The sequence below is a fragment of the Natator depressus genome, chromosome 8, assembly GCF_965152275.1.
Source record: "Natator depressus isolate rNatDep1 chromosome 8, rNatDep2.hap1, whole genome shotgun sequence".
NCBI lineage: Eukaryota > Metazoa > Chordata > Testudines > Cheloniidae > Natator > Natator depressus.
In genome coordinates, this window is record NC_134241.1 from 72,908,770 (window position 1) to 72,935,894 (window position 27,125).

The 27,125-nt window shown below is 43.0% G+C and overlaps 1 protein-coding gene across 1 annotated transcript in view; it reads right to left on the reverse strand.

Annotated features, from left to right (window-relative positions):
* Positions 1-27,125, reverse strand: part of LOC141992349 (very-long-chain enoyl-CoA reductase-like) — a 37,871-nt gene that overhangs the window by 6,253 nt on the left and 4,493 nt on the right. Inside the window, exons 2-7 of the mRNA XM_074961299.1 lie at positions 12,792-12,842; positions 12,174-12,225; positions 11,734-11,778; positions 10,074-10,177; positions 7,762-7,877; positions 7,539-7,644 (exon numbers count right to left, since the gene is read on the reverse strand). Of these exons, the coding sequence (XP_074817400.1) occupies positions 7,539-7,644; positions 7,762-7,877; positions 10,074-10,177; positions 11,734-11,778; positions 12,174-12,225; positions 12,792-12,842 (474 nt within the window). The remainder of the gene's footprint in view (positions 1-7,538; positions 7,645-7,761; positions 7,878-10,073; positions 10,178-11,733; positions 11,779-12,173; positions 12,226-12,791; positions 12,843-27,125) is intronic.

Sequence of the window (27,125 nt, forward strand, 5' to 3'; positions counted from 1 at the left end):
TCCACAGCCAAAACTCATCCACGCCGTCATCGCTTCACGTCTTGACTACCACAAGCTCCTCTTTTCTGGCTTTGACCACTGCAGCCTTACTCCCAAGTTTATTTTAAAATTCACAGCTGCTGTTGTTAAGACCATCTTGGCTCTACATCCTTCGTCTAAACCCAATCATAAAAGTAGACTATAATACATACATAATTGTATTCCCATTTCCTATCCTTTAGCAGTTTGTGTCTTTAGACTGTAAGCCCCTCTGGGCAGGGCTTGTATCTTTTCTATGTTTGTACCAAGTCCAGGACAATGGGGTCCTAATCCTCATAGGGACTTTTGGGAGTTACCATAATAAAAATATTTACAAATGATACAATATAAAACATATGGGAACACAGCCAAGCTGAAGCCATGTTAACAATTCTGTTTATCTTTTATAAAAATGTAGTAACTAAATTTTGAACTAAGTTCCAAATTTACAATAGTAGAACTCAAATGTGAACGTCCATGTTCTATTCTAAATTAAGCATTCATAGTTCAGAATATAGGCACCAACATTTTACTGAAGGTCAATAAATTACAGATAAAGCGTGAGCTTGGCTGACTTTTTTTTCTTCCCAGAGTTGTCCTAGAGGCATGGCAGGTATTACTTTCAAATTAGTCTCTTTGTTTGCATATGTGATATACTGGGTTAGTGCATGTTACTGTCTTCCTGAAGTGACTGGCTCCATCAAGGATAGGAGGAGCCTGTCACTATATAACAGCTAGAGTTATTCCTTTTAGCTAAAGTGGCAAGAGATTGTGCTGTTCTCTGAAATTTCCAAATTCAATCCCCACTGCCAGCAATGATGTCTGCATATATGCAGTCCTGGCTCCATCCACATAGCTCTAGCTTTATTTAATTAGAAAATCATGGTTTTAAATTTTGACACCAGGAAAATAATGATTTAAATCAAAAGGAAATATGTTTTAGGATATTCAAAATCCAGGGGCCAAATTCTCCACTGGCATAAGACCACTGAAGCTGATGGAGTTATACCACAGGAGAATCTGGTTCCTAGTTTTGTTTATTTCTAGAGATTTCACAAAATCAAACACGAATGAGTTTTACTATTGGCCTGTTACACTTTCCACTTAAGTCAACAGGGGTATGTACATACAATCTGCTGAGTCAACTAAAAACCCCAAAGTGTTTTCACTAATTAGCACAATGGCTTAAAAAATGACTTCCCAAATAGACTGTTTGTATGTTTAATGTCTTTAATCGTATAGAACTGCAATAAAAAATTAAAATCAATAAAAACATGAAAAATGAACATTTTAAAAATGCAAAATTCTACCCTCATGCAACACGAAGCCTGATTCTGAATGGTGATGAATGATATTTTCCCATTGGCATTAACTGTTGTTATTTTATACAATTTAACCTTAAGAGTTCCAGGTTTAAGGAATTATGCCACCATTCTGAAAATCTAGCCATTCAGTCCAGAATTGATGCAAATTTAACCTAAGCAGCAGTGAGGTGGAGGGGGATGGGTGGTAAGACTTATAGCTCTTTTTATATCCAAAATATAGTTTTTCCAATTATTTGCAGTAGCCAAAGCCTCCTCTAAGAAACTGTGGCTCACATTTTTACCTACTACCATTCCAAGATGTTCCCAGTTAGACTTGCTAGAACCAAAGGTAAACTCCTATGTTGTGGTGGTGGTGGCGGCATTCGAGAGACCCTGCAGGAAACTGCTCTGAGCTGCTGGTTGAGAAAGATGTTATCAGCAAAACTGAACCTAAGCTGCAAAGAAAAAGCAGAGGCTGATGTGTGGAGGAAGATCTAGAGGAGAGGCCATCCTGACTTTAAGAAGAGAGAGAATCTTCCACAGGGACTGAGTGAGTAGACACAGCGGGTGGTTGTGGTGGAGATAAGACTTTTTGTGAAAAAGGGCAGGAGACTGGAGCACTGGGGCCAGAGAAGAAAGGAAGAGCACAAGAATCAAGGTGCTCTCGCTATGGGGCAGTCAGTCAGTTAATGGAAAACACAGCTCGACTGAGTCATGATTCCAAAGTAACCAGATTGTTATGGGTTTCAAATGCAGCAAATCTGCTTAGTCTAAAAGTCTCTCTTTAAAAAGGATGAGAATGGTAACTCCTACACCTTACATGAGATTTTCTCTGGCTGCCAAGATATCAATGGAAGGCAAATCCATGAACAGCTGAAAGTCCAGGTCTTTCAGAAAAAGTTATTTTCATATAGAGGAGAGTTATGTTACTTGGGCTCTGTTTATTAAATGTAGAGAGAGAGTAACAAGATAGCCATTATCTACAGCTATATGGTGAATCAGCATTTCTGGCAGTAATGCCCAAAGAGGTTGTGTACAGTGATGAGTTGCCAAAATCTTAACAACTGGTTCCCTCCTCACCCCACGAGGCGGTCGTGGCCCCCCCCCGTGTTCCTTGATGCCCCCCCGGGACCCCTTCCCCATCCAACCCTGTCCCCTGACTGCCCCCAGAACCGGGCAGGAGGGTCTCGTGGGCCACCGTAGTGGGTGTCCACCCCATCCCGCCCATAAGAGCCAGAGGACCTGCTGGGGGGCAAGGTGGGGAGTCCCGGCGGTGCTTATCTGGGGCGGCTCCCGGAAAGCATCTGGCAGGTCCCTCAGGGCGGGGTAGCATAGCTGGGGGGGGGAGCAGGGGGAGCGGCTGCTCTCCCCACTGATCACATAAAAAGGTGGTGCCTTAGGCATCAACTCCGTGGGTGCTCCGGGGCTGGAGCCCCCATGGGGAAAATTTTGTGGGTGCAGAGCACCCACTGGCAGCTCCCGCCCGGCCCCAGCTCACCTCACCTCCGCTCCGCCTCCTCCCCTGAATGCCCCGCCCCACCCTGCTTCTCTGGCCCCCCTGCTGGCTTCCCGCGAATCAGCTGTTCGCACAGGAAGCCGGTGAGGACTGAGAAGCAGGTGGTGGCTTTGTGCTCCGGCCCAGGGAGGCGGAGGCGAGCTGGGGCGGGGAGCGGTTCCCCTGACCCCCCCCCCCCCCCCGGATTACCTGCTGCAGTGCGGGCGGCCCTCCTCGTGCCCCCCCTCCCCAGCTCACTTCCGCTCCGCCTTCACCTCCTTGGGCCTGAGCGCGAAGCCGCCACCTGCTTCTCAGCCCTCCCAGGCGAACAGCTGATTTGCGGGAAGCTGGGGGGGGGGCGGAGAAGCAGAGCGGGCTGGCGTGTTCAGGAGCGGAGGGGAGCTGGGGCCGGGCACGGGGTGGGGAGCTGCTGGTGGGGGCTCTGCACCCACCAAATTTTCCCCGTGGGTGCTCCAGCCCCGGACCACTCAGAGTCGGCGCCTAAGGCGCCACTTTTGGTCGGTTGTTAAATTTAGAAGCCCTTTTAGAACCAGTTGTCCCACAAGGGACAACCGGTTCTAAAAGGGCTTCTAAATTTAACAACCGGTTCCCATGAACCGGTGTGAACCTGCTCCAGCTCACCACTGGTTGTGTATCTGAAATCAGAATCTTAACATCTGCAAACCAGACTTGCTGAATGTAGTATATCTGACAATGTGGTTCTTTTAGCTGATAGTTTGAGAGGTAGTAAAATCTCACATGCTCCAAGGGTGGTGGTTGCCTTCACAGCTTTGTGATGAATGTCAGTATCATTTTTCCTAGAATTGTTTATATTACAGTAGAGCCCAGAGGCCTCAATCAAGGGTGAGGCCCCATTGTGCAAGGCACTGTACAAACACATAAAGAGACAGTCCCTACTGCAGGTTTACAGGCCAGACAGACAAATGGTGGGCCAAAGAAAGCATGATTATCTCTGTTACAGATAATGGAACTCAGGTGCAGAGGTTAAGTGACTTTTCCAAAGTTATTCAGAAAACCTGCAGCAGAACCAGACACAGATATTTGTGTACTAGTCCAGCACCCGAACCCCAAGACCATCCTTCCTCACTGTTCATTATTGTATTACAGTATCACCCAAAACACACCAGGCATGGTACAGACTTATGGGGAAAGTCTCTGCCCTGAAGGGCTCAGACTGTTCAAATGGAATCTTACAAGGAAACTCTCCCATAAATTTGGGACTTGCCATGAGCTGAGTTGTATATGCCTATGGCTTTTAGTGCAGAAAAAAAATCCTTCTAAAGCAGTGGTTCCCAACCAGGGGCCCAGGGCCCCCTGGGGGACTGTGAGCAGGTTTCATGGGGGTTGCCAAGCAGGGCCAGCATTAGACTCACTGGGGCCCAGGATAGAAAGCTGAAGCCCTGCCACATGGCGCTGAAGCCCTGAGCCCTGCCAGCCGGGGCTGAAGCTGAAGCCGAAGCCCTAGGCAACTGCCCCGCTTGCTACCCCCTAAAACCGGCCCTGGCTTTTATATGCAGAAAATCAGTTGTTGTGGCATGGGTGGGCCATGGAGTTTTTATAGCATGGTGGGGGGGCCTCAGAAAGAAAAAGGTTGAGAACCCCTGTTCTAAAGCATCATCTAAACATTGGGAATCTGATCCCAACAATAAATGCTGTAATTAATGTGAACAACCAAAGTACACCAATTATTACAAAAACATAGTTCAGTTTTAAGGAAAGACTCCTAAAGTAAGTGGGATTTGCCACTGCTGAAAGCAGTATCAGTCATATCAAAACTGGCAGTATACAACTCATTCTTCACACACAGACTCCCAGCAGATGACACTGCTTAGCAGGGCCTAACAAAGTAACACAACCTTTCAGGAGTATATGGAGTGCTACCAAAAGGAGCTTTGTTTATACCGTGTAATGTTCTTACTTGACTCCTACTAGGAATGAGTAGAACCTTCATGGGCAGGACATGTCTGTTTCCATTTTAATTACGTCTGTATCTTTTCTTAAAAATTGCTCATATCCTCCAGGTCCTGGAGAGCACAATGAAGCATTAAAAGAGCCCAAATGACCCTACTGCCATGTATGTGAAACAAAGGTGAAGGGTCTCCCAGCCAATATGATGGATGGAAACCCTTCTCCCTCTCAGAAATGTCCAATCTCATCCCCTTTAAGTCATGCTCACAAGGAACTTGATTGTCTCTCGTTAAATTAAGATGATTGACTTCTCCTAGAGGACAAACAAGCAACAGCCCCTATATGAACAATGATGTATCTAAAATAGGAGGCCTTTTCTACCACCTATATTTGAGTGCTGGAGAAAAATGTGTAGTCAGACTAGGTAAAAAGATATGTACATATATATTATTAAACCATATTTATGGCTCCAAAGTTAAGGCTGAGCTGGGCTTTCCTTTTAGAGTGGAGTGTAACAATTTGTCTCTTAATTAGGAATAATAATAATAAAAAAAGTAGGCCTAATATAAAATCACACACATCATGATAGGGGAGTGATGGAATTTTAGTGAAAGTTACATGGAGTTGTTTGGAAGTTCTAAGGTGTTTAAAATTGCTCCATTTTGAATTGGGGGGGGGGAGGGGGAGTCCGACATTTCTTTGCTCCTGCTATCTCACAAATGGTTTCTTGGTGCCCAAATTTCCTATATAATTAAATGTCCTTGAAAATCTGTACACCCACTCCTTTCTCCTCCCACAAAGTGAAAGTAATAAGGCAGATCCTCAAAGGAAGTTATACACCTAAATTCCTTTAAGGGTCTGGGCCACTGGACCTTACATCAACTTGATCCCTTTACCCCAATTTAAATGGGGAACTGTCTTTACAATCCAGGAAGAACGTTCCACACACATGTGGTGGCATGGAAGAAGCACATATGGCTGTGAGAGAAAAACAAAACACGAAGTATGTTGAGGCTGGTAAAGATAATGGGATTAGAGTTGGTAAAACTGTTCCTGTGAAATGTTTTTCACCAAGAAATGCAGATTTGGGCTGACCAAGACTTATTGCAAATTCATGTTGAACTTTCTGAATTGTTTCACTCAAAAATATTTTTTAAATATATTTTAAAAAATTAGAAACGTTGGATTTTGACATTTTCAAAATCTTTCAATTAAAAATGACTTTTCATTCTGAAATTTAAATTTTATTTTAATTTAAAAAAAAACACCCTCAAATGAAATGTTTAATTTGACCAGAAACTTTTTATAAAAATTTTTTGGTGTGCTGATAAATTTGAAAAAAATTCATTAAGGGTCAACCTGATATTAATTTTTTCATCACAAATAACTCCATTAAAATCAACAGAATTACACCAGAGCAAGTGCGAGGTGAATCAGGCCCAAGTGCAGATAAGTAGGGAGACACATGGTTATGTATGAAATTGAGGATGAAGACAAGTATTGTGAACTTGATGTGGTGGAGAAGGGGAAGTGATTCAAAGGCCCTGATCAGAATGACTGGCAAAGATAAGGATTTTAGCAGCTGTATTTTGTTTGGACTGGAGTGGTGCAATAGGGGTGTCAGACACCAGTGACAAGTGATGATTTAATGCACTGTTTGAATTCACTTTAAAGGTACAATTGTCCTGCTTTCGCACATCTAATGTTGTTAATGTAAAATAGCTACCACTTGTCCAGAGTAGACATTTCTAAGTGAGCTGCTAGCCTGATAGAAACCTGTACACATCTCTGCTTAGGAAAGCAATGAAAATAAATCTGTGCAAAAAAAATTCACTGTGACTACCAGTGCCCAGCTCATGCTACTAGCCAAATATTTAGGACCCTTTTCCTATTTAGGAAGCACAAAGCTAATGCTAATCAGCTGCAGGGAGTCAGATGATCAATAAGGTAATAACAAAGATAGGACTATTGGTAGGGTGTTAAAATGAAACTAGAGTCTTCTTGTTCCCAGGTCAGACTACCAATCCCTTAAAATGCAGATGTATTTTAAAGGAATAGTCTAAACACAAAATATTAAATATCGTAAAACCGGGCTATTGGGATACGACATAATCTGCTATCTTCCAGATTCTATATAACATTATTTTAAAATATAGTATTCTGCTGCCTCTTTTTTTAAAAAAATGTCTGTAGTTACTGCATATCCATGCAGTCTCTCATACCACTATGCAGGCAGACAGGCAGCCAACGGAGGGAGCACAGGTGAGCCCCTGCTCCCAGAACAGAGTTGTTGCTAAAGTGTGCTCAAGACAGGAAGGAAATGTAGAACAGCCATGGTGCTTTATGCTACACAAGAAGCAAAGCCAAATTTATAACTGTCAAGGAGAGACATGATTCTATGATACTATTACAAAAAACAGATTAAAAATATTTTGAAAACCTCTAGCTATGTACTACTAGACTGTGCCCCCTTAAAATATAACACTGCTTCTGAAATCCTCACACCCAAGAGAACTAGCGCCTAGCGGGCGAAAAAGGGAATGAATACTGAAGGTATTAAATCTTGAAAGAGCAATGGGAAAACTGTGACAGGAATTATAATGGCAGGGTGGCATGTAGGTTACAATGGGAAGGTTATTGTGAGATCTTGTAAAAGAATTACAGCTTTACATAATCAGAGCTGTTGTGCATTACCACAAAAGCCACACCAAAACACTGTGCTAATGAAGCAGTGCAGAGAGTGGCCAGATTGTATTTACTAGAGGGCTGTGGGTAGATTTGTCACAATTTACCTTAATAATATTCCTCAGTGGCATAGTCCCATGGGAGAACCGATGAACAAATATTGTTTCAATCAACCTTTTGATGTAGTGGAAAGAATGGCAGATACATGCCAAGCTAGAAATAGCAAGACAAAAGCATTTAAGAATGCTACAGAAACAAGTGTGGCAAGAAATTTGGAATAAAAATATGATGCTTACAAAAATATTGCTTGAGGCTCATAACAGAACTTACTTAACCACTGGATGTGAGCTTGATGTCATCTTGTCATCCAGCCCATAGACAAAAGGCATGCGGAAATAAAACAGAAAATAGATGAACAATGGACCTGCATATTCTGTCAAAAATACCTGCCCAAAAAAAAAAAAAAAAAAAAAGAGAGAGAGAAAGAATAATTAGACAGAGCAGATCAGTGGCAGTGCTTTGTTTTCGTTTTGTGATTAGTAAATTCCTCCACCAATCCAGAATGGAGGTGTGTGTTTGTGGGTTTTTTTGGCATGACAACATTTGGAATTATAGACTGAGATTGTTAGAAATGCATACATATAATGTGCACTTGCATTTGTAGTAATGACATCCAACTTAAATATTTACATGCACAGGTGACAAGTTATTTGCAATTAACATGGGAGCACATACAGTTGTGATAAATGTGCATGCAAATTATATTTATATAACGTTAGCCTTTATTTTTCATCTTGGTATCCTATAAAACTACTTTTTGACTGTAGGTTAAAAAGAATGCTGGTAAAGAATTTCTCCAAAAAAAAAGGTGGGGGGTAAGAAACTAGTTTCTAATGAGTCAATTTTGTTTAAAATAGAAATACTTCATACGAGCATCACTTTAACTCGACCTCAATTTTTATAATTACTTTTGCTTCCGTAACTAATTAAAGTAGGTTCATGTCTGAATTATGGAGAAATAAGGGAAATGTACTGTACTTATGTAACAAAAAAATCACTTTTTTCTGATATAGTTAGAGCTACTCATATGTCCAGAAAATGTGTTGAGGTATTAGTGATATTATATGATGTAATTGCATCAGCAGTCTTCCTGGCAAAGGTTAAATTGACTGTAGATGGGAAGACATTTTTTCTTTAAACTTGCTGAAGCTAAAGTTTGTCTTAGGTTATGTCTGAATAAGATGAACGAGGGCAGGGTGAGGGAGGGTCTAGATGTTTCACAGGACAATCATTTGGTAGGGTCTATGCTTTAATTTACATTATCATGTTTTGATATGCTGTGGTATTTCACTGTACATTGATATGAAAGTATCTTGATCTGATAACCTGCTCATATTGTAATTATTTGTTCTGATCATCTTACTGCATTTAGGATTACTTGGTAGTCGTCTTTTTCTAACATAGGCTCCAGTGTGATAATCTGAAGATTTATACTCAACGAAAAGTGATTTAAAATTATAGGGGGGTTTATTACTTTTGTCTTTGCTATTTGTCATTAATAAGATTATATTAATTATTTTAACTAAAAATATGTTTTCAAATTGCTGTCTAACTTTACCTTCATGCTGTGACATTTAAATTAAAACTAAAGGACAATATGTGTGTTGTGGAATCACAGAAAGCTTTGTGCAGGGACAGTTGCCCACCTCATTTCAGAGCCACCATTTATTTTACCACCTAGTCAATGCTACAGGCTAATGCTGCCACAATGGAACTTTTCTCTGAATTAAGAGGGCAGAAAACGTTTGATGTTTTCAATTTCTGTTAATGTTAGAGCTGAATGAATAACTGATTTTTCAGTTTGGTGGCTGAACCAAAAAAATATTCGGGTAGTTTCAAACCAGAAATGATTTTTTGTGATGTTCTTTCTTGACAAAGTGAAAAACTAAAAAGAAAAAAAAATTTGTTTGGGTCAAATGAAAGAGTGTGAAGGTCTATTTGAAGCGACACTTGGTTTCTAAATGAAATGTTGATTCAAAACACAATGTTGAAATGGTTCCTTTTGATAGTTTCAAAGCAAACTTTGAGTTTCAAAATGTTTGTTTTCAGTGTTTATTCAGCCAAAACTATTCACCAAAATGAAACTGAATTCATGCTGCCACTGAAATGACCAGCTGTCATTAGTGTCCCAGGACCTGAACTGTAAACATGCATGTGAGTAACTTTAGTCTCATGAGTAGACCCATCGAAGTCAATGAAATTGACTGACATGAGTAAAGTCACTCATATGTCTTTGCAGGATTGATCGCCAGGACAACAGGATGAGCCTGATCTCGGACAGCCCAAGGAACAGAAGTTACATAGTCACTTAGTTCCTGGGTGCCAGGCTACCATGTTGCAAGGCGATCACTGCTGCTTTTCCATGGGGTGCATTGTCAGGATTTCATGATGTACTTTTATTGGGTTCTCTGGTTAAATGCTTCTTAAGATTAGAGTCACTGAAAATGAAGCTCCACTGTCTATATCTGCTGTCAGACCAGGCAGCGCATGGACATTCTAAATAAATGCAGAGAGAAAGTGATGCAAGAATTAATTAAGGAGAAGCATTAATTAAAATGTCTCAGGCTTGCAGCATAGCTCACCATAGTCCATCCTATTTGTGGCCCTAAATCTTTAAAATATAGTGTAGCGGTTGTGCCAACTGGGAGATGCTGCAGGATTTCCTCATCTCTCAAGGATTTTCCTTCTGAGAAGAAGAAGTAGTTATACACATCACAGTGAAATTAAAGTAAACTCTGGTACCATATTAACCCTAAAGAAACCCTTTAGTCTGTTTAGACCAATCTGTGGGATTCTTTGGCCTGACACATGCTTTTACCAGAGTCTTAGGTAAGAGGGTGCCATTTGATAAAACATATGCAGTGTGCTTCTGTTTCCCTATATTTGCATACAAAACAATAGGAAAAAATATAGGAGTGAATTTGCTATGCACCCACGGAAAACCACTGAAACCAACACACCATCAATTGAATCCTCATCCCCTGCTTTGCAGTAGCATATTCCATTGCAGAAAACGGGTAGACACTACTGGGGGTGTGTCACTGCTCTCTCTGTAGGGAGAGAGAATTTACATAGATCATGGACCCACTAACCAGTCCCCTTCTCATTCCTCATCCATGCAAGAGGCTGAAGTGTGCCCCTATGTAATCTCTTTGTGGCCTTCCACTTCAGTCCAACGGATATGTGGTCGTTCCACAGGGTTTTGGTCCTAGGCAGGAGGTATGGAGCAGACCAGGATCTCTCCCTCTCTGCATAGTAGAATGCAATTTATATTCAACTCTTTTTCACGCTCTTTTGTTTAGCTGACATCTTTCCATTTCGGAGGTTTGACCTATGAGACACATGCCTGCTTTGGGCTGGTGGCAAGTGCCTGCATTTCGGGGAATCCCGATAGTTCCAGTTGTTTCCCAGTGACCACTTTCCCAGCATAAGCCACTGGATGGGGCCTGATAACGTAAGGAAAGGAAGGAAACAAAACTGCTCAAGCACATATTTTCGCAGGGACTGATCCCAAAACAGTGCGTTAATCTTTACTAGCATAATCATTTAAAGGGATTGTGTAAACAACTGTATGCTTAGTAGCAGGGGGGAAAAGGTGCTACATTGTATTTGAATAACTATATGGAGAATTAACATTTTTTCTCCAGTTATGCTTTCCCTTGTGCACCAATGCCATGCGACAAGAGTTTTCTACCAGAAATACCTGTGACTAAATTAACTGAATCAGCCACTTGGCACCAGCTATGTCTGTAGATCCTATATTCCCATTAATTCATTTTGCATTATCTTATCACATGAGAAAACTGTAATGTCTACCTGCGATAAAACAAAGTTAATGTGAATTAACAGCACTAGCACATAACCCTTCAGACTTTTCACAGACGAGCACCACTTTGGGGTCCATCTCATTGCAATTAGGTGCAGGTAATATATAGATTACATGCTGCTTCCATTGAAGGACAAGTGTTCAACAGTTGAAAACAAATTAAAACAATGTGCAAACTCCCAAGTTAACTGAACAGTGGATACTGTCACCAGACCCCTCTGTGGGACTCTGAGCAATAATGTTCAAAGAATTCAGCTTGTGTGGGCTTCTTTTTGTAAAGTCCTTCATAATGTTAAGTAGTTCAGCAAAACTCCCACTTATAGCAGATAATACCAGCAGAGAGGGCAGGATGTGGCACCCCTCTATGCAAGCACTATGTTCATAGCCTTATTACTCTAGACTCAACTGGTACTTACTGGGATCAAGTCTTATTGACTGCCTTGCTGGATACCACTTGGGATCTGCAAGACAAATTAGAAAACATAAAATTATCCATAGTATTTGCTTTTGGATTATCCACTGTTGTAATGACTGCAACCGAATGAGAGAAGAAGTTTTTGGTTGGAGATTTTTATGACTTCTTGTTTTATTGTTTATTATAAAAAAAACAAACAACAACAACAACAAGTTACAGATCAAAGCACAGATCTGCATGAATTAGGAGATGACAGCTAATGAAAAATTATTTTAAATCTCAGCTACATTAGTGTTCAGTTGCTGATTATTTGCGTTAATGTGTGTGTGTGTATATCACATGCTCCATCAAACTATATAATTTTATATTAAATATTTATGTACTGGATATTCTGATGTGATTTGTACCCTTAGTATGTTTCTTTGAAAATATTATACTTACATGATTTATGGAACATCAATCTGATATCACTAATTGTGGCACGTGGTTCCACCTAGGCAACAAAAAATACTGTTCATGTAAGACATTTGTATTGGAAGATGATCAGTATGTACAAAAAATGTGCAGGTGGAAATGTGATTTTTCAAGTTGATAGCATTCCTTTAACTTTCCGAAACATGGCCAAAAAATTCTATTTCTAATATGGACAGCTCAAGCCACTCGTAATATGAAAAGGGAGCATTTAATCTCTAGCCCATGTTGCAAATCCATCCATGTTAATAATGACCAAAGTTATTACAACATGAGGATAGTTTTGCAGCTTATGTGAAATCTCTCCAGGGTCACTTCACAACTGGTTACTAAACTGGCACCCTTGTAGGCCCCCTCAGCTGAGAGGCTGAATGCGAATGAAGTTGGAAGCGCTCCCTGCGCTCTGGTCCTTCCAGAAGAGGGTTGAGGGATTTTATAAGGCGACGTGGGCAAGTTTGCCCTGCCGCTGCCTAGGCTGTTGTCTCCAGTGGAGGAGGAAGGGTTTTCCCATCTCCTTTCTCAAGCACACCATTTACTTACAGAAAATTAAAAACTGTCACCTGCCATTTTAACAATATTATCATTTACCTTATCCAGAAAGCACAGCTGTTGCTTTGTCTTCCAATCAAGGATTTCCACCTGATAGAGAACAAAATGACAACTCTGTTTGCTGACTGATTAATCTCGCAGCTCTTGGGGCATTCTTTAGAAATATGATCATTGCTAAGGATGAAGTACCACCTTCTTCCAGTCGTCTGACTGTGCTAATATAACTATTTCTGATATAACCAAGAGGCAGCTTTGATCAGGACCAACTGCAGGTCTTTAAATCTCTAAGTGCAGTTGTACTCTGGAGAAAGAGCACTTCCTACCAAACAGATCTTCTCCCTGTGTGTAGTCAGAGCCACAAGTGCTTACTGTGTTGACCAAAATAGGATTTTGCCTTTTTTAAAAAAAAAAAAACAAAAAAAACCAAAACACTTGTTAGTAAAATAGAGACAACATAGCTATGGGATAGCAAGCTAGATTTCCATCAAGTTTCACAGGTGTAACTGAGGGAAGAATTTGTCCTGCCAAATCTTTTACTGTTGCAAAAGTCAGACACAGCTTGGCACAGACAGAAAAGTCATAATTTTTACTTGTAAATAGAGCACATTGACCTATAAGTCACTGAGCAATAATAAACATAGAATTCCCCAATGCCACAGAGTCACTTTCAGAGTAAAACTACACTTTCGGTCAAAAGAAACATACCTATTATTATAGAACTTATTTACTTATGTACACTTGGAAATTGTTTAACTAAAATAAGCTAACATGTCTAATAGAAACCAACATAGATCTTGCGCTGTAATATATCTCTTCATGTACAAATACAGATGTACTATTGCTTACCTGGGCAACATCAAAGAATTTAAATATCACCATTTATTTCATTTAATTCTGATGTTAAACATATACCTGACTTCTTTAATCTCTGATAAGTTAGCTTGCTGATGTCCTCTTAGTGTCTCTGATTTCTTAGACACTTTTTTGCTGTTCATTGAATGCTATTGTAATACATTCATCTTTAAAATTCCACGTGACGCACCCAACATTAATATCTGTTTATTTTAATGGTGTCATGTCAGTGCTGAAAATAACTTAGGGCCCAAACTTCTATGGTAGTCTCCATGGAGTAATTGCACGTGAATAGTCCTGTGAGCAGAACCTTCAAGTGAATAAAGATTTGTAGGTTTCAGAGTAACAGCCGTGTTAGTCTGTATTCGCAAATAGAAAAGGAGTACTTGTGGCACCTTAGAGACTAACCAATTTATTTGAGCATTAGCTTTCGTGAGCTACAGCTCACTTCATCGGATGCATACTGTGGAAAGTGTAGAAGATCTTTTTATATACACACAAAGCATGAAAAAATACCTCCTCCCACCCCACTCTCCTGCTGGTAATAGCTTATCTAAAGTGATCACTCTCCTTACAATGTGTATGATAATCAAGGTGGGCCATTTCCAGCACAAATCCAGGGTTTAACAAGAACGTCTTGGGGGGGGGGGGTAGGAAAAAAACAAGGGGAAATAGGTTACCTTGCATAATAACTTAGCCACTCCCAGTCTCTATTCAAGCCTAAGTTAATTGTATCCAATTTGCAAATGAATTCCAATTCAACAGTTTCTCGCTGGAGTCTGGATTTGAAGTTTTTTTGTTGTAATATCACAACTTTCATGTCTGTAATCGCGTGACCAGAGAAACTGAAGTGTTCTCCGACTGGTTTATGAATGTTATAATTCTTGACATCTGATTTGTGTCCGTTTATTCTTTTACGTAGAGACTGTCCAGTTTGACCAATGTACATGGCAGAGGGGCATTGCTGGCACATGATGGCATATATCACATTGGTGGATGTGCAGGTGAACGAGCCTCTGATAGTGTGGCTGATGTTATTAGGCCCTGTGATGGTGTCCCCTGAATAGATGTGGGCACAGTTGGCAACGGGCTTTGTTGCAAGGATAGGTTCCTGGGTTAGTGGTTCTGTTGTGTGGTATGTGGTTGCTGGTGAGTATTTGCTTCAGGCTGGGGGGCTGTCTGTAGGCAAGGACTGGCCTGTCTCCCAAGATTTGTGAGAGTGTTGGGTCATCCTTCAGGATAGGTTGTAGATCCTTAATAATGCGTTGGAGGGGTTTTAGTTGGGGGCTGAAGGTGACGGCTAGTGGCGTTCTGTTATTTTCTTTGTTAGGCCTGTCCTGTAGAGGGTGACTTCTGGGAACTCTTCTGGCTCTATCAATCTGTTTCTTCACTTCAGCAGGTGGGTGTTGTAGTTGTAAGAATGCTTGATAGAGATCTTGTAGGTGTTTGTCTCTGTCTGAGGGGTTGGAGCAAATGCGGTTGTATCGCAGAGCTTGGCTGTAGACGATGGATCGTGTGGTGTGGTCAGGGTGAAAGCTGGAGGCATGTAGGTAGGAATAGCGGTCAGTAGGTTTCCGGTATAGGGTGGTGTTTATGTGACCATCGTTTATTAGCACTGTAGTGTCCAGGAAGTGGATCTCTTGTGTGGACTGGACCAGGCTGAGGTTGATGGTGGGATGGAAATTGTTGAAATCATGGTGGAATTCCTCAAGGGCTTCTTTTCCATGGGTCCAGATGATGAAGATGTCATCAATATAGCGCAAGTAGAGTAGGGGCGTTAGGGGACGAGAGCTGAGGAAGCGTTGTTCTAAGTCAGCCATAAAAGTGTTGGCATACTGTGGGGCCATGCGGGTACCCATAGCAGTGCCGCTGATCTGAAGGTATACATTGTCCCCAAATGTAAAATAGTTATGGGAAGGACAAAGTCACAAAGTTCAGCCACCAGGTTAGCCATGACATTATCGGGGATAGTGTTCTTGACGGCTTGTAGTCCATCTTTGTGTGGAATGTTGGTGTACAGGGCTTCTACATCCATAGTGGCCAGGATGGTGTTATCAGGAAGATCACCGATGGACTGTAGTTTCCTCAGGAAGTCAGTGGTGTCTCGAAGGTAGCTGGGAGTGCTGGTTGCGTAGGGCCTGAGGAGGGAGTCTACATAGCCAGACAATCCTGCTGTCAGGGTGCCAATGCCTGAGATGATGGAGCGCCCAGGGTTTCCAGGTTTATGGATCTTGGGTAGTAGATAGAATATCCCAGGCCGGGGTTCCAGGCGTGTGTCTGTGCGGATTTGATCTTGTGCTTTTTCAGGGAGTTTCTTGAGCAAATGCTGTAGTTTCTTTTGGTAACTCTCAGTGGGCTCAGAGGGTAATGGCTTGTAGAAAGTGGTGTTGGAGAGCTGCCGAGCAGCCTCTTGTTCATATTCCGACCTATTCATGATGACAACAGCACCTCCTTTGTCAGCCTTTTTGATTATGATGTCAGAGTTGTTTCTGAGGCTGTGGATGGCATTGTGTTCCGCACGGCTGAGGTTATGGGGCAAGTGATGCTGCTTTTCCACAATTTCAGCCCGTGCACGTCGGCGGAAGCACTCTATGTAGAAGTCCAGTCTGCTGTTTCGACCTTCAGGAGGAGTCCATCTAGAATCCTTCTTTTTGTAGTGTTGGTAGGGAGGTCTCTGTGGATTAGTATGTTGTTCAGAGGTATGTTGGAAATATTCCTTGAGTCGGAGACGTCGAAAATAGGATTCTAGGTCACCACAGAACTGTATCATGTTCGTGGGGGTGGAGGGGCAGAAGGAGAGGCCCCAAGATAGGACAGCTGCTTCTGCTGGGCTGAGAGTATAGTTGGATAGGTTAACAAAGATTAGTAGGATCAGACGTTGAAGTTAAGTTTACCCATTGTATCACATGCAATTTCATCACATTTTGTCCTGATGGAAAAATGCTATAAAACTGACAGATGTTAAACCACCAGCGTTCTACAAAAGTTAGTTTAAACCACATATATCATTTATCAGAGAATGATGTCCTTTCTGCATCATTTTTAACCAAGCTATAACACTTATCAGAAAATTAGATCCATGATGTAAAATTCAGTGGCTTGGTTTAAAACATTCTATAGAAAATAGAGAATTCTCTGATAAATTCTAAAGGATAAAAATAAAGTGTAGAACCCATGAACCCCTAGGCAGCTGTGACAATGCTATACAGGCATACTCTGGCTTCTGGGTAGTTATTAATACAGGTGATCCCATCATGAAAAGTATATGTCTATTCCCCATTGTCTACCAGCCCCATGTGAGGGAATGTGTATGGAAAGGGGGATAGGAAAAGAGAATACTTTCAACAGTGTTTCCCAAACAATGGGTCCCGACTCACCAATGGGTTGTGAGGAGGTACTGGATGGGTTGCCATGTCCAGGGCCGTACTAACCCATCCCTGGGCTAGGCAAACCTGGTGCCCAGGGGGTAGTTGGAAGGTGAATCTGCCCCACACTCACCTTGCAGCAGTGACTCCCGTCCCGCGAGGCTGGGCTTGGCTCCCTGCTCCAGGCATTGCAACCTGGCACAGGGGTTTCAGTGAGTGGCAGCTGGGCCAAACAGGTCCCAACACCAGGAGCAGAGTGTTTGGAAAAGACTGCAAGTTTAGGAAAAAAAATAAAATAAAAGAGGAGCAGTCTCCAGGGATTTCAAAGCCCAGTCTCATTAGAGCAGCCTCTGTTTTCTCAGTTTGTTCTCATTGACCCACTTTGTAATGGAACTCCTCTCTCAAACCAAATGACTGGAACTTTGTCATTACTTAGTACTGGAGGGTTTTAAAATAAACATCTAATTTTAATTGTTTGGTATTAACTAACCAAGAGAGGAGATTAATATTAGACCCTCAATATGATACTAACTAAACATAGTCAATACCTTTATAATAGGAGTGTTTTAAAGAGATGAGACAGCTTATTTAATGTTTCTGCTGCTCTCTCTTCTCTTGCCCTAAATAATCCTCTTTTTCTACCTGTGCACAGTGATGAGCTGCCAAAATCTGAAGAACCGGTTCCTTCAGTATAAGTTTTAAATATAGACCAGGCTTTAAATCCCTCCCAAGACTGTAATTCAGAATAACTAATGTTTTTTACAGGGGCTTGCTCTGCAGTATTAGAGAGAGAACCTTTAAACAATATTTCTAAGGGCCATTTTCCAGTCACTTGAGGCTCTAAAGTTACATTCTATACAGAAGCTATAACCAATGGGAATATTTGTGGGAGAGGTATATATTTCTTTCAATGAAATAAGTTATTGGGTTGACTGTAAATACTCCCTGCCGTGTCTGCATCCCAAACTTTGCAGCATTGTGTTTGTGCATGGGGAACAGAAACTGAAACTACCAACAAAAAGGAAACTGCTCGGGTTCACTGTCCAAGCTGAGTTTTGTTAATAAAACAGGTATGTACATTCATTTTTTGGGATATACAGTTTTTAATCATTGTGTCCCTTTAATTAAAGACTTTATATTTTGTTTTGGACATACAGTTGAGAGCTGTATTAAATGCCCAAGTATCAACTGATCTTCAAAAATGATGTGATAAGCATTCTGAAAATACTCAAAGACACAATGATCATGCCATCACATCCTAGAAATTATATTTGTTGACATTTTTATTTGGAACAGCCTCACCAAGTTTCAGTTTATCCTGCTGGGTACTAACACAAGCAAATATGGTATTGATTTTTTAAAATCACTCAGTTGGTTTTTGTTTTGTTTTTTAAAAAAGCTTATTTTATAGTCTAGGAAAAATTATCCCTGAATAAGAGCAACACAAAATAAATTAATCCTGCCTGTTCTATTAAACTGCTTACATAGGTGAGGCTCCTTAGATTTAGCTAGGGCCATGACATGATTTGTTCTTAGGTTCAATCGCTTAGTTTTTTTTTCTTCAGTTATCAAATTTCTCTCTCTAAACAGTTCCTTTATTTCAGTTGAGGTAATTATATCCCCCTTCCCTTGAGATTTCTCGGTCATACTAAGCAATTTGTGAGAAAAGCAGGTGAATCTGCACTCGGGACCTGATTCTGATTTCAGACTGATGTGAATCAGGAACAACTCCACTGAAGTCAGTAGAGTTTGTCTTGCAGCAGTCTGTGAGAGAGGAAAACCAAGATCTTTTAGTCTATTCTGCTTCTATCTCTCATTCCTAAAGTACATAATGGGAAAAACAGATTGCAACATCAGGGCCAACTTCTGCCACCTTCCTCATGCAGAGTAATAACTTGCTCTGTGAGTAGTCATATTGCAGGAAATCGCCCCACTGAAGTCAATGCTTAACTACTGTTGACTTCAGTGGGACCAAGATTTCATTCCTTGGCTTCACTGGGAGTGAATCAAACTGTCAGTGTTTAACAGGACAATATAGGAAAGGTCCGGAGCCCATAATACCTTGGTGATCCTTTTGTCATTTATTTGTACAGATAAGTCTTCTTTGACTTAAGGCCACAAGTTTCTGTCTGAGAATGAATGTCCAGCGTAGGAGGAGACTCCAAACTCCAAGATGAGGTTCTCACTGAGAAGGGTGGGGTAGAAGGATTTGCTCCCTTGTGGAAATGGGAAGGAGTTTAGCCCACAAGACACAAAAATACCTCGATATGTGCCAGAGGCCTTATGTCTCCACAGTGAATCCTAGCCCTCACTAATGCCTTGACAGCACAATTCCAGTGCAGCTATTCTGCCTCCTTAAAAATAGCCCTCATGGGGCTTTCAGAAAGTGAACAGGGGCACCACAAAAGCTAATGCTGACTCAGTGGGTATTTACTTGCACTGGCAATGTAGCCCTGTGGTACCCACTTCCCAGTCATGCTGAAAAGTCCCAGCATGCACTGGACTTCACTGTCTCCACTGATCACATTGGCATGTCTGCGTATGAGGGTAGGGTAAGCCTGCTTTTATTCAATACTAAGGATATCTCCAGTATTTTCAATATTGTTTCATATTCCATAACATACACACTACAGAATAAACACTGAATGAGGATTCTGACATGTGGTGATCACATTCTGTACATACCCAACAACATTCAGGCAGAGAAGTAGGGTCGGCCTTAGGGGTGGGCCACCTGGGCGACTGCCCAGGGGCACCATGGTGAAGGGGGGAGCTGTGCAGAGGTGTGCACTGCTAATGTAGAGTCAGAAACTGCTCCCAGCTGGTCGGGGTGGAGGGGAAATCCAGATTTCTACCTGCTTCCTCCTGTGGGAGGAACATGGGTGGGAGTTGTGACACACAGACACTGCTCCCCCCCACACACACGTTCCTCCATGCCCCCCCAAGGGGCTGTGGTGCGGGAGGATCAAGGAACAACACCAAGCACTCCATGCCTCCAGGTCACTTTCCCTACCTAGTCTGTGCTGTGAGGCGAGCACCAGGAGCTGCTGCTCTCTCCCCATCTGGGCTGCGTAAGGGGAGAGCAAGTGACCTGGAGGGAGGGGAGCTCTGACTTCGCTCCCCCAACCCCAAGGGTGCACAGAGCAGTAACGTTCAAAGGGGGAAAGTGGGCAGCAATGCCATCTCCTCTATTCATCCAGCTCCATTTCCCCTCGTGGGTCCAGGAGGGGGATGCAGGTGTTAGAGGTGCAAGGGGTGGTGGGGAGCCTGGGAGCCCACTGGGGGCCAGGGGCACCAAAATACAAGTTCATCCAGGGTGCCATTTTTCTTGAGGCCAGACCTGCAGAGGTGGTGTATGAAATAGAATTATCTCATACCCAGAAGGCCAAATGCTGTTCCCACTCAAGTCAGCCATTTTGTCCTTGACTTTAACAGAACCAGGACTTGGCCCTGAGGGAATAAATGTGTCCCCAAAGAGGCAGCAGGTACCTCTCAGAAATCAAAAGGTAATTATATGTATTAGTACTGTGATTTGCAATGTTATAGTTAAATGTCTGTCAGAGCGCCCATTACCCCCCTTTCTGTAGAGCATTGTGTGTGTGGATGAGATAAGGTGGGTAAAGTAATATCTTCTATGGGACCAACTTCTGTTGGTGAAAGAGACAAGCTTTCAAGCTAACAGAGCTGTTCTTCAGGTCGGACCTATGTGTGTATGTCAGAATATATCTATTTCTGTATGTTGTAAGATGTATGTGAAGTAGGTGATTTATGGGAAACACCTTTTCTTTTTTTCCTAATGGCGTCAGATCTGAGAACCTTGTTCTTACCTACTGACAAGGTATTTAGATATTGCTATTTTTAGCTCGAGCCCCACTAGCACATGCCTGTATACCTGGGCAGGCTGGAAGTAGGGTTGCCGGGCGTCCGGTTTTCGACCAGAACGCCCAGTCGAAAAGGGATCCTGGCAGCTCTGGTCAGCGGGGCTAAGGCAGGCTCCCTGCCTGCCCTGGCTCTGCATGGCTCCTAGAAGCAGCCAGCATTTTCCTCCAGCTCCTAGGCAGAGGTGCGGCCACAGGGGCTCTGTACACTGTTCCCAACCCAAGCACCAGCTCCGCAGCTCCCATTGGCCAGGAACCATGGCCAGTGGGAGCTGCGGGGTCAGTGCCTCCAGATGGGGGCAGCACAACAAGCCATGCCTCTTCAGAGGAGCTGGAGGGAAATGCTGGACACTTCTGAGAGGTAAGTGCGGCCTGGAGCCAGTGCCCTGAACCCCCTCCCACACCCAAACTCCTTCCCAGAACTCACACCCCCTCCCGCACTTTGAAACCCTCAGCCCCGGCCCCACACCAGAGCCTGCACCCCCAGCTGGAGCCTTCACCCCCCGGTCCGCCAACCCCCTGCCCGAGCCCAGAGCCTACCCCAAACCCCTCATTTCTGGCCCTACTTCAGAGCCTGAACCCCCAGCCCAGAGTCTGTACCCTCTCCCACACCCTATCCCACTGCCCCAGCCTAGAGCCCCCTCCCACACACCAAACCCCTCATTTCTGGACCCACCCTGGAGCCCTCACCCTCTTCCACACCCCTACCCAGCCCAGTGAAAATGAGCGAGAGTGAGCAACAGTGGAAGAGGGGATGGAGCGAGCGGCGGTGGAGCCTTGGAGAAGGGACGGGGAATTGGCGTGGCCTCAGGAAAGGGCAGAACAAGGGTGTTCAGTTTTCTGCAATTCGAAAGTTGGCAACCCTAGCTGGGAGGCCTGTTCCCAACTGCAGTGCAAAGATAATGCCTAAAATCTTTGAGGCTGAAGATGGCAGTAGAGGACTTTGAAGCCTCTAGGATTCTTGTTCTTTGTGATTTTCTGTTGCTAAGGAGCAGGATTAGCCCAGGGGTCTTATGAGGCAATGTGGACAGGTGCTTGAAGCAGCTTTGACAGGCACAGATCATTTACTTAGCAAAGTTTATGGGACAAAGGCAACAATGGATATAATACAAGGGAAAAGAGCCCCTCAGAATTTTCTTGCTTCTGGGCTTAGACTTCAGTGCAGAGGAGTCACCTAGGGCTCAACATGCAAAACTCCTACCTACCAAAAAGTCTTTGAAACTTTTATGTCTGAAAACATATATTTATAATAGTAATAGACAAACAAATATGTTTGTTCTCTTGAAGGAACGCTGAATTTGAAATTCAGTCAGTTTCAAACACTGAGGCTTCCTGCCAGGTGGTGTTTCTTTACAATCACATCTTCCTGTTTTTCAAATGATTCTCTCCCAATACTCTCACAAACAGGGTAATGGCTTGACTAACTGTGTTAAAGGGGAAGCAGTGAAACTGACTATACACAAAGTGTTGTCAAATGCACAATGTAAAGAAACTAGGGGAAACTTTTTTCCTGTCAGCTGTTTCAGCAATAGCAAATAAAAAAAAAACCACACATTTTCAGTCAGCAGCATGTGGTTTAGATTGGTCGTGTCCCTTTAAGTGTTCCCAGATCATTCAAATATCTTATGCACAGCTTCCTTACCTTTGTCATGCACAAAGGAACCGTCTTAAAAGAAGAGAATCATAATTTTCTTTGCAGTCCAAGCAACCCTGCCCCAGGCATTTAAACTCAACATTCTTATTCTGAGGCATGCAGTCTCAAGATCAGTAGAGCAAGGGAAACCTTTGTAATAGGACCTGCAATATTCCAGCAATGCTCTAGGCAGGCAGCACCACACCAGCTCTCATTAAGAGGGTTATCTTCACAGCCAGAAGGGCTGTTTAAATGACAGCTTCAGTTCGGCAGAAACTGAAGGGACACCTGGAGTAGACTAGTATCAGGGGGTAGCTAGCCTATACAAAAACAACGAGTCCGGTGGAACGTTAAAGACTAACAGATTTATTTGGGCATAAGCTTTCGTGGGTAAAAAACCATCTGAAGAAGTGTTTTTTTACCCACGAAAGCTTATGACCAAATAAATCTGTTAGTCTATAAGGTGCCACTTGTTGTTTCTGGAGTAGACTCAACTCAATCCACCCCTAGCCAAGATGAAGTTTTGCTAACATTGTTCTCAAGAACAGCTCCCTATCCAAACCAGTTAGGGAAATCATGCTAGAACCATGTTGTTAGCAACAACAGTAAGTTCCAGCATGATTTCAAACACAGTGAGGTCAGAGCCCAAATCTGTAAGTCCTGCAATGTCTGCAAACCTCCCAGAAACAGGGATCCTCACACCAGGCCTGATCCTGAGAGGTGTCAAGCACCTATAACTACTACTGAAGTCATCTGGAACAGCAGGTGCTCAGGATCAGACCATACACTTCTGTAGCTGAATTGCACATGATCCTCAAGCCATCTTTATCTGCAAATGAAGGGACTGAGCAACATGCTGGTTATTTAGTATAACCACAGGGGTAACATAAGGAATCACCTGACTAGGTTAGACAAAACACTTGAAGAATATACAAGAGAGGATTTCAGGGAGATAGGTGGATCGGGGGTGAAGGTTTTCAAGAACACAAATGGAAGCTAGGCACTCAATTCTTATTGACTTTTAAGGGGAGTTGGACACCTAGCTGCCTTTTTGTACCTTTGAAAATTACCCTCCAGCTCTTTTTTAAAAAACTAAACAAAGCAGCCTCCCCACCACCAGTAAACTTTAAATGTGCTTCTCCTTGGCCCATGAAAACAGACAAAAAAACCTCTGTCCATCCTCAAGAAGAGATGGGGAAAACTGTCCTGGCACTTAAATAATTTGGCATCACTGGAGAGAGACACCATATCTCTGTTTTATCCAGTCATTTTCAGTTTGAAAAATCTTTCACCTAAGACATTCCCTAAATGCAATGAATTCATCGAGAACTAATTATGACTAAATCTGCCTAACTGATGATTTACAAACACATCTGGCTCAGAAAACCAAGGGCCCAATCCTGCAAACCCTTACTCACATAAATAGTCCTTATGCAAGTAATTCTGTTGATATCAATGGGATTATTATTTCATGTAAGGATGAGTAAAGGTTTGCAAGATAAGGCCCCAGATAATTCTACTCCAAACACAGGTATATTAAGTGTAATTTGTTTATTGATTATTTAATTTAAGAATCTTAAAGGGACATGTTAACTGCATGCTGAAAATTTTTGTACTATATTTACAAGAAATACCTAAGATTACTATAATTGAAAGAGAGTAGAGAAAATCAGTAAATGAGGGGTTTGGAAGAGGGCTCCGGGGTGGGGCCAGGGATGAGAGGTTTGGGGTGCAGGAGAGGGCTCAGGGCTGGGGCAGGGTGTTGTGGGGGTGGGGTCAAGGGTGCAGGCTCCGGGAAGGAGTTTGGGTGCGAGAGGGGACTCCAGGCTGGGGCAGGGGGTTAGTGTGCGGGAGGGGGTTTGGGGTGTTGGAGGGGGTGTGAGCTCTGGTAGGGAGTTTGGGTGCAGGAGGTGGCTCAGGGCTGGGGCAGGGGCTTGCGAAGGGGTTCAGGGTGCAGGCTCCAGGCGGCGCTTACCTCAGGTGGCTCCCAGAAGCAGCCGCCAGGTCCCTGCGGCCCCCAGGCACATGGGTGGCCAGGGAGGCTCTGTGCACTGCCCTCGTACCCGCTGTGCTGCCCCCGCAGCTCCCATTGGTCGTAGTTCCCGGCCAATGGGAGCTGTGGAGCCAGTGCTGGGGCTGGGAGCAGTGTGCGGAGCCTCCCTGGCTGTCCATGCGCCTAAGGGCTGCAGGGCCCTGGAGGCCGCTTCCCGGAGCTGTGCAGAGCCAGAACAGGCAGGGGGCCTGCCTTAGCCCAGGGCCCCCCACTGTGCCACTGACAGACTTTTAACAGCCCAGTCGGCAGTGCTGACTGGAGCCACCAGGTCCCTTTTCAACCAGGCGTTCCGGCTGAAAACCGGACACCTGGCAACCCTACCTCTTTCCCTCTCTGGATGTTTTGTTTTGGGTCTTGCATGCAACTAGGCAGCCAAGTACCTAGCTTGGGTGCTGCTATCTTCCCTCAGTTCATGGATCACAAGCAAAGCTAGGTGCCTCCATGCAGCCCAGACTCAGGTGCCTATTTCCAATAGAGGGCCAGGGCTTACACACACCCCTGTTGTTGGCATCTCCTATAAGCTAGTTTAGGCGGCTTCCCACCTAACATGTGGGCTTTGTGGATCTCAACCTAAGGTGCCTATCTCTCCCCATTCATTGTATAGGGAGCCTTAAGCACCTAACTCAGGCTTTCTGGATCGCAGTGTTGTTTCCGTGATTTCCTAGGCAGCGTTGCAATGCCTAAGTTCCTTTGTGGATCCCACCCTTAGGCCTCTATCTTGCAGATCCCACCCTTAGGCCTCTATCTTGCAATGGAGCTCACTGCAGAATTGGGGCCCTGCTTCAAGTAATATGGTGGGCTGTGCTTTGCAATGTCATGCGAAGCCTATTTCTCAAAGTGGCACTCTTTTTATAAGCACCTCTTCATTAGGTATTGTTTTTAAAACACTTCTGATCTCTATGTAGAGCAACTGAAGGATGTAATTTGTTCTAAAAGCCACACAGCTCAGCAAAGCTGTCACTTCTTAAATTGCCATGTCTCTACCAAATAACCCACAATGACTATGTAAGAATTTCTAAAGAACTCAGCAAATCTGAATACACTAACATCAGAGGCTATGGAAAAAATATAAATTATTCAGAATATAAGTGTTCACTTTGTTCATTTACAGTAAAAAAAATATAGATGCACTTCTCTGGCATGATGTATTTCTGAGCTTGTGTGCCTATACTTTCCATAGCATAATAAATCTTTGCCATTTGATGAAAGGACATGCAGTACTTTTCATATTCATTTGACTGTTTTTGATTTTCTGTACAGAGAGATGCTCTTGTGAAGTGCTTCTTCAGTGTGTGGTACAGTTAGATTTGCGTTGTCAGTGTAATCCTGACTAAAGTCCAACTTGATAAATAATTGGAATAATAGTTGGAATTGCCTACTTCTGATCCACTAATGTTTTACAAAATACTCCATAAGTTGTTTGAAACTGAGAGGAGCCCTAAGTCTCTCATGAACTGACCAGTTTCCCCTCTCTGTAGTAGTCACTACTAGGATAAGTATTAAACTTCTCTTCTTGGTTACATTTCTGTATCCGGTAATCTCATGAGTCTCAGAATAGCTATGGAGTTACATTAATTTATTCAGGCTAGAATGGATCCTCCCTTTGGCCTGTTTCATACCTACACCAGTGCTGAGTCCAGCCAGAGAATGAAGGGAAAGGCAGTGTGTCTCCCCTGTCCTAGCACTGCTAGGAGCCACTCTACTACAGCACAGGTTAGAGTAGCTCTGAAGGCTGCTCAAATTTCCACCACAACTGCCCATGTGAACCATTTCAATAGCTGGTGCTAGCCAGGACAAAGGGACATCTTGGCCACATCCTCCCTTCTCCCAGCAAGCCTTGACCACTGGAGGGTGATATGCAGCTAGCTATGATAGCTGTGTGTGTGCCAGGGAAGACTCCGCACACTAGGAGTATTTCCTAAGGTGTGGGGTGGTGTTACAGCTACAGTGCAGGAATTAATTCCCCCTTATATTAATTGTAGAAATATTATTTATATTCCTAGTGAATAGGGACCTCACTTTCAATTTTCTACTTGGGGTTAAAGGGCAAAAGGTGCTACGCCCACGGGACCCTTAACTCACATGCACATGGGCAACGTATAGTCCCCTTGTAGCTATACCCAAAAAAATGAAGTGAAACTGAATGTGTCCCAAGTCAGTTAAATGCATGAAATAAGATGGAAAAAAAAAAATCTTTCAGTAACAATAATCCTAAACTTAGCCAATAACAATAGCAGGTAAAAATATTCAGAGTGTGATTTTAATGTTTGTAAAGTGCTTAGTGATTCTCAAGTGGAAGATGCTTCAGAATTGCAAAGTATAATAAGGGTTTCAGAGTGTATAATAAAACAATACTGGCCTACAACTTAGATACTTTTCTCTATACTTATAACTCCATTTTGAATTTATGCAAAGAAGCATTATAATTGTAAATACTAAAATATTTTGATTTTATCCACATATGTGTAATCAAATTGGTGGGGTGAACTGCATAGGCAGTTATTCGCTCCAGCCTCTCTCACTGCTACCAGTAGTGCTCAGATTGGGCCAGTATGTGGTGGTGGTGTGGCATGCTTGCCCCTCTTTAAAGCT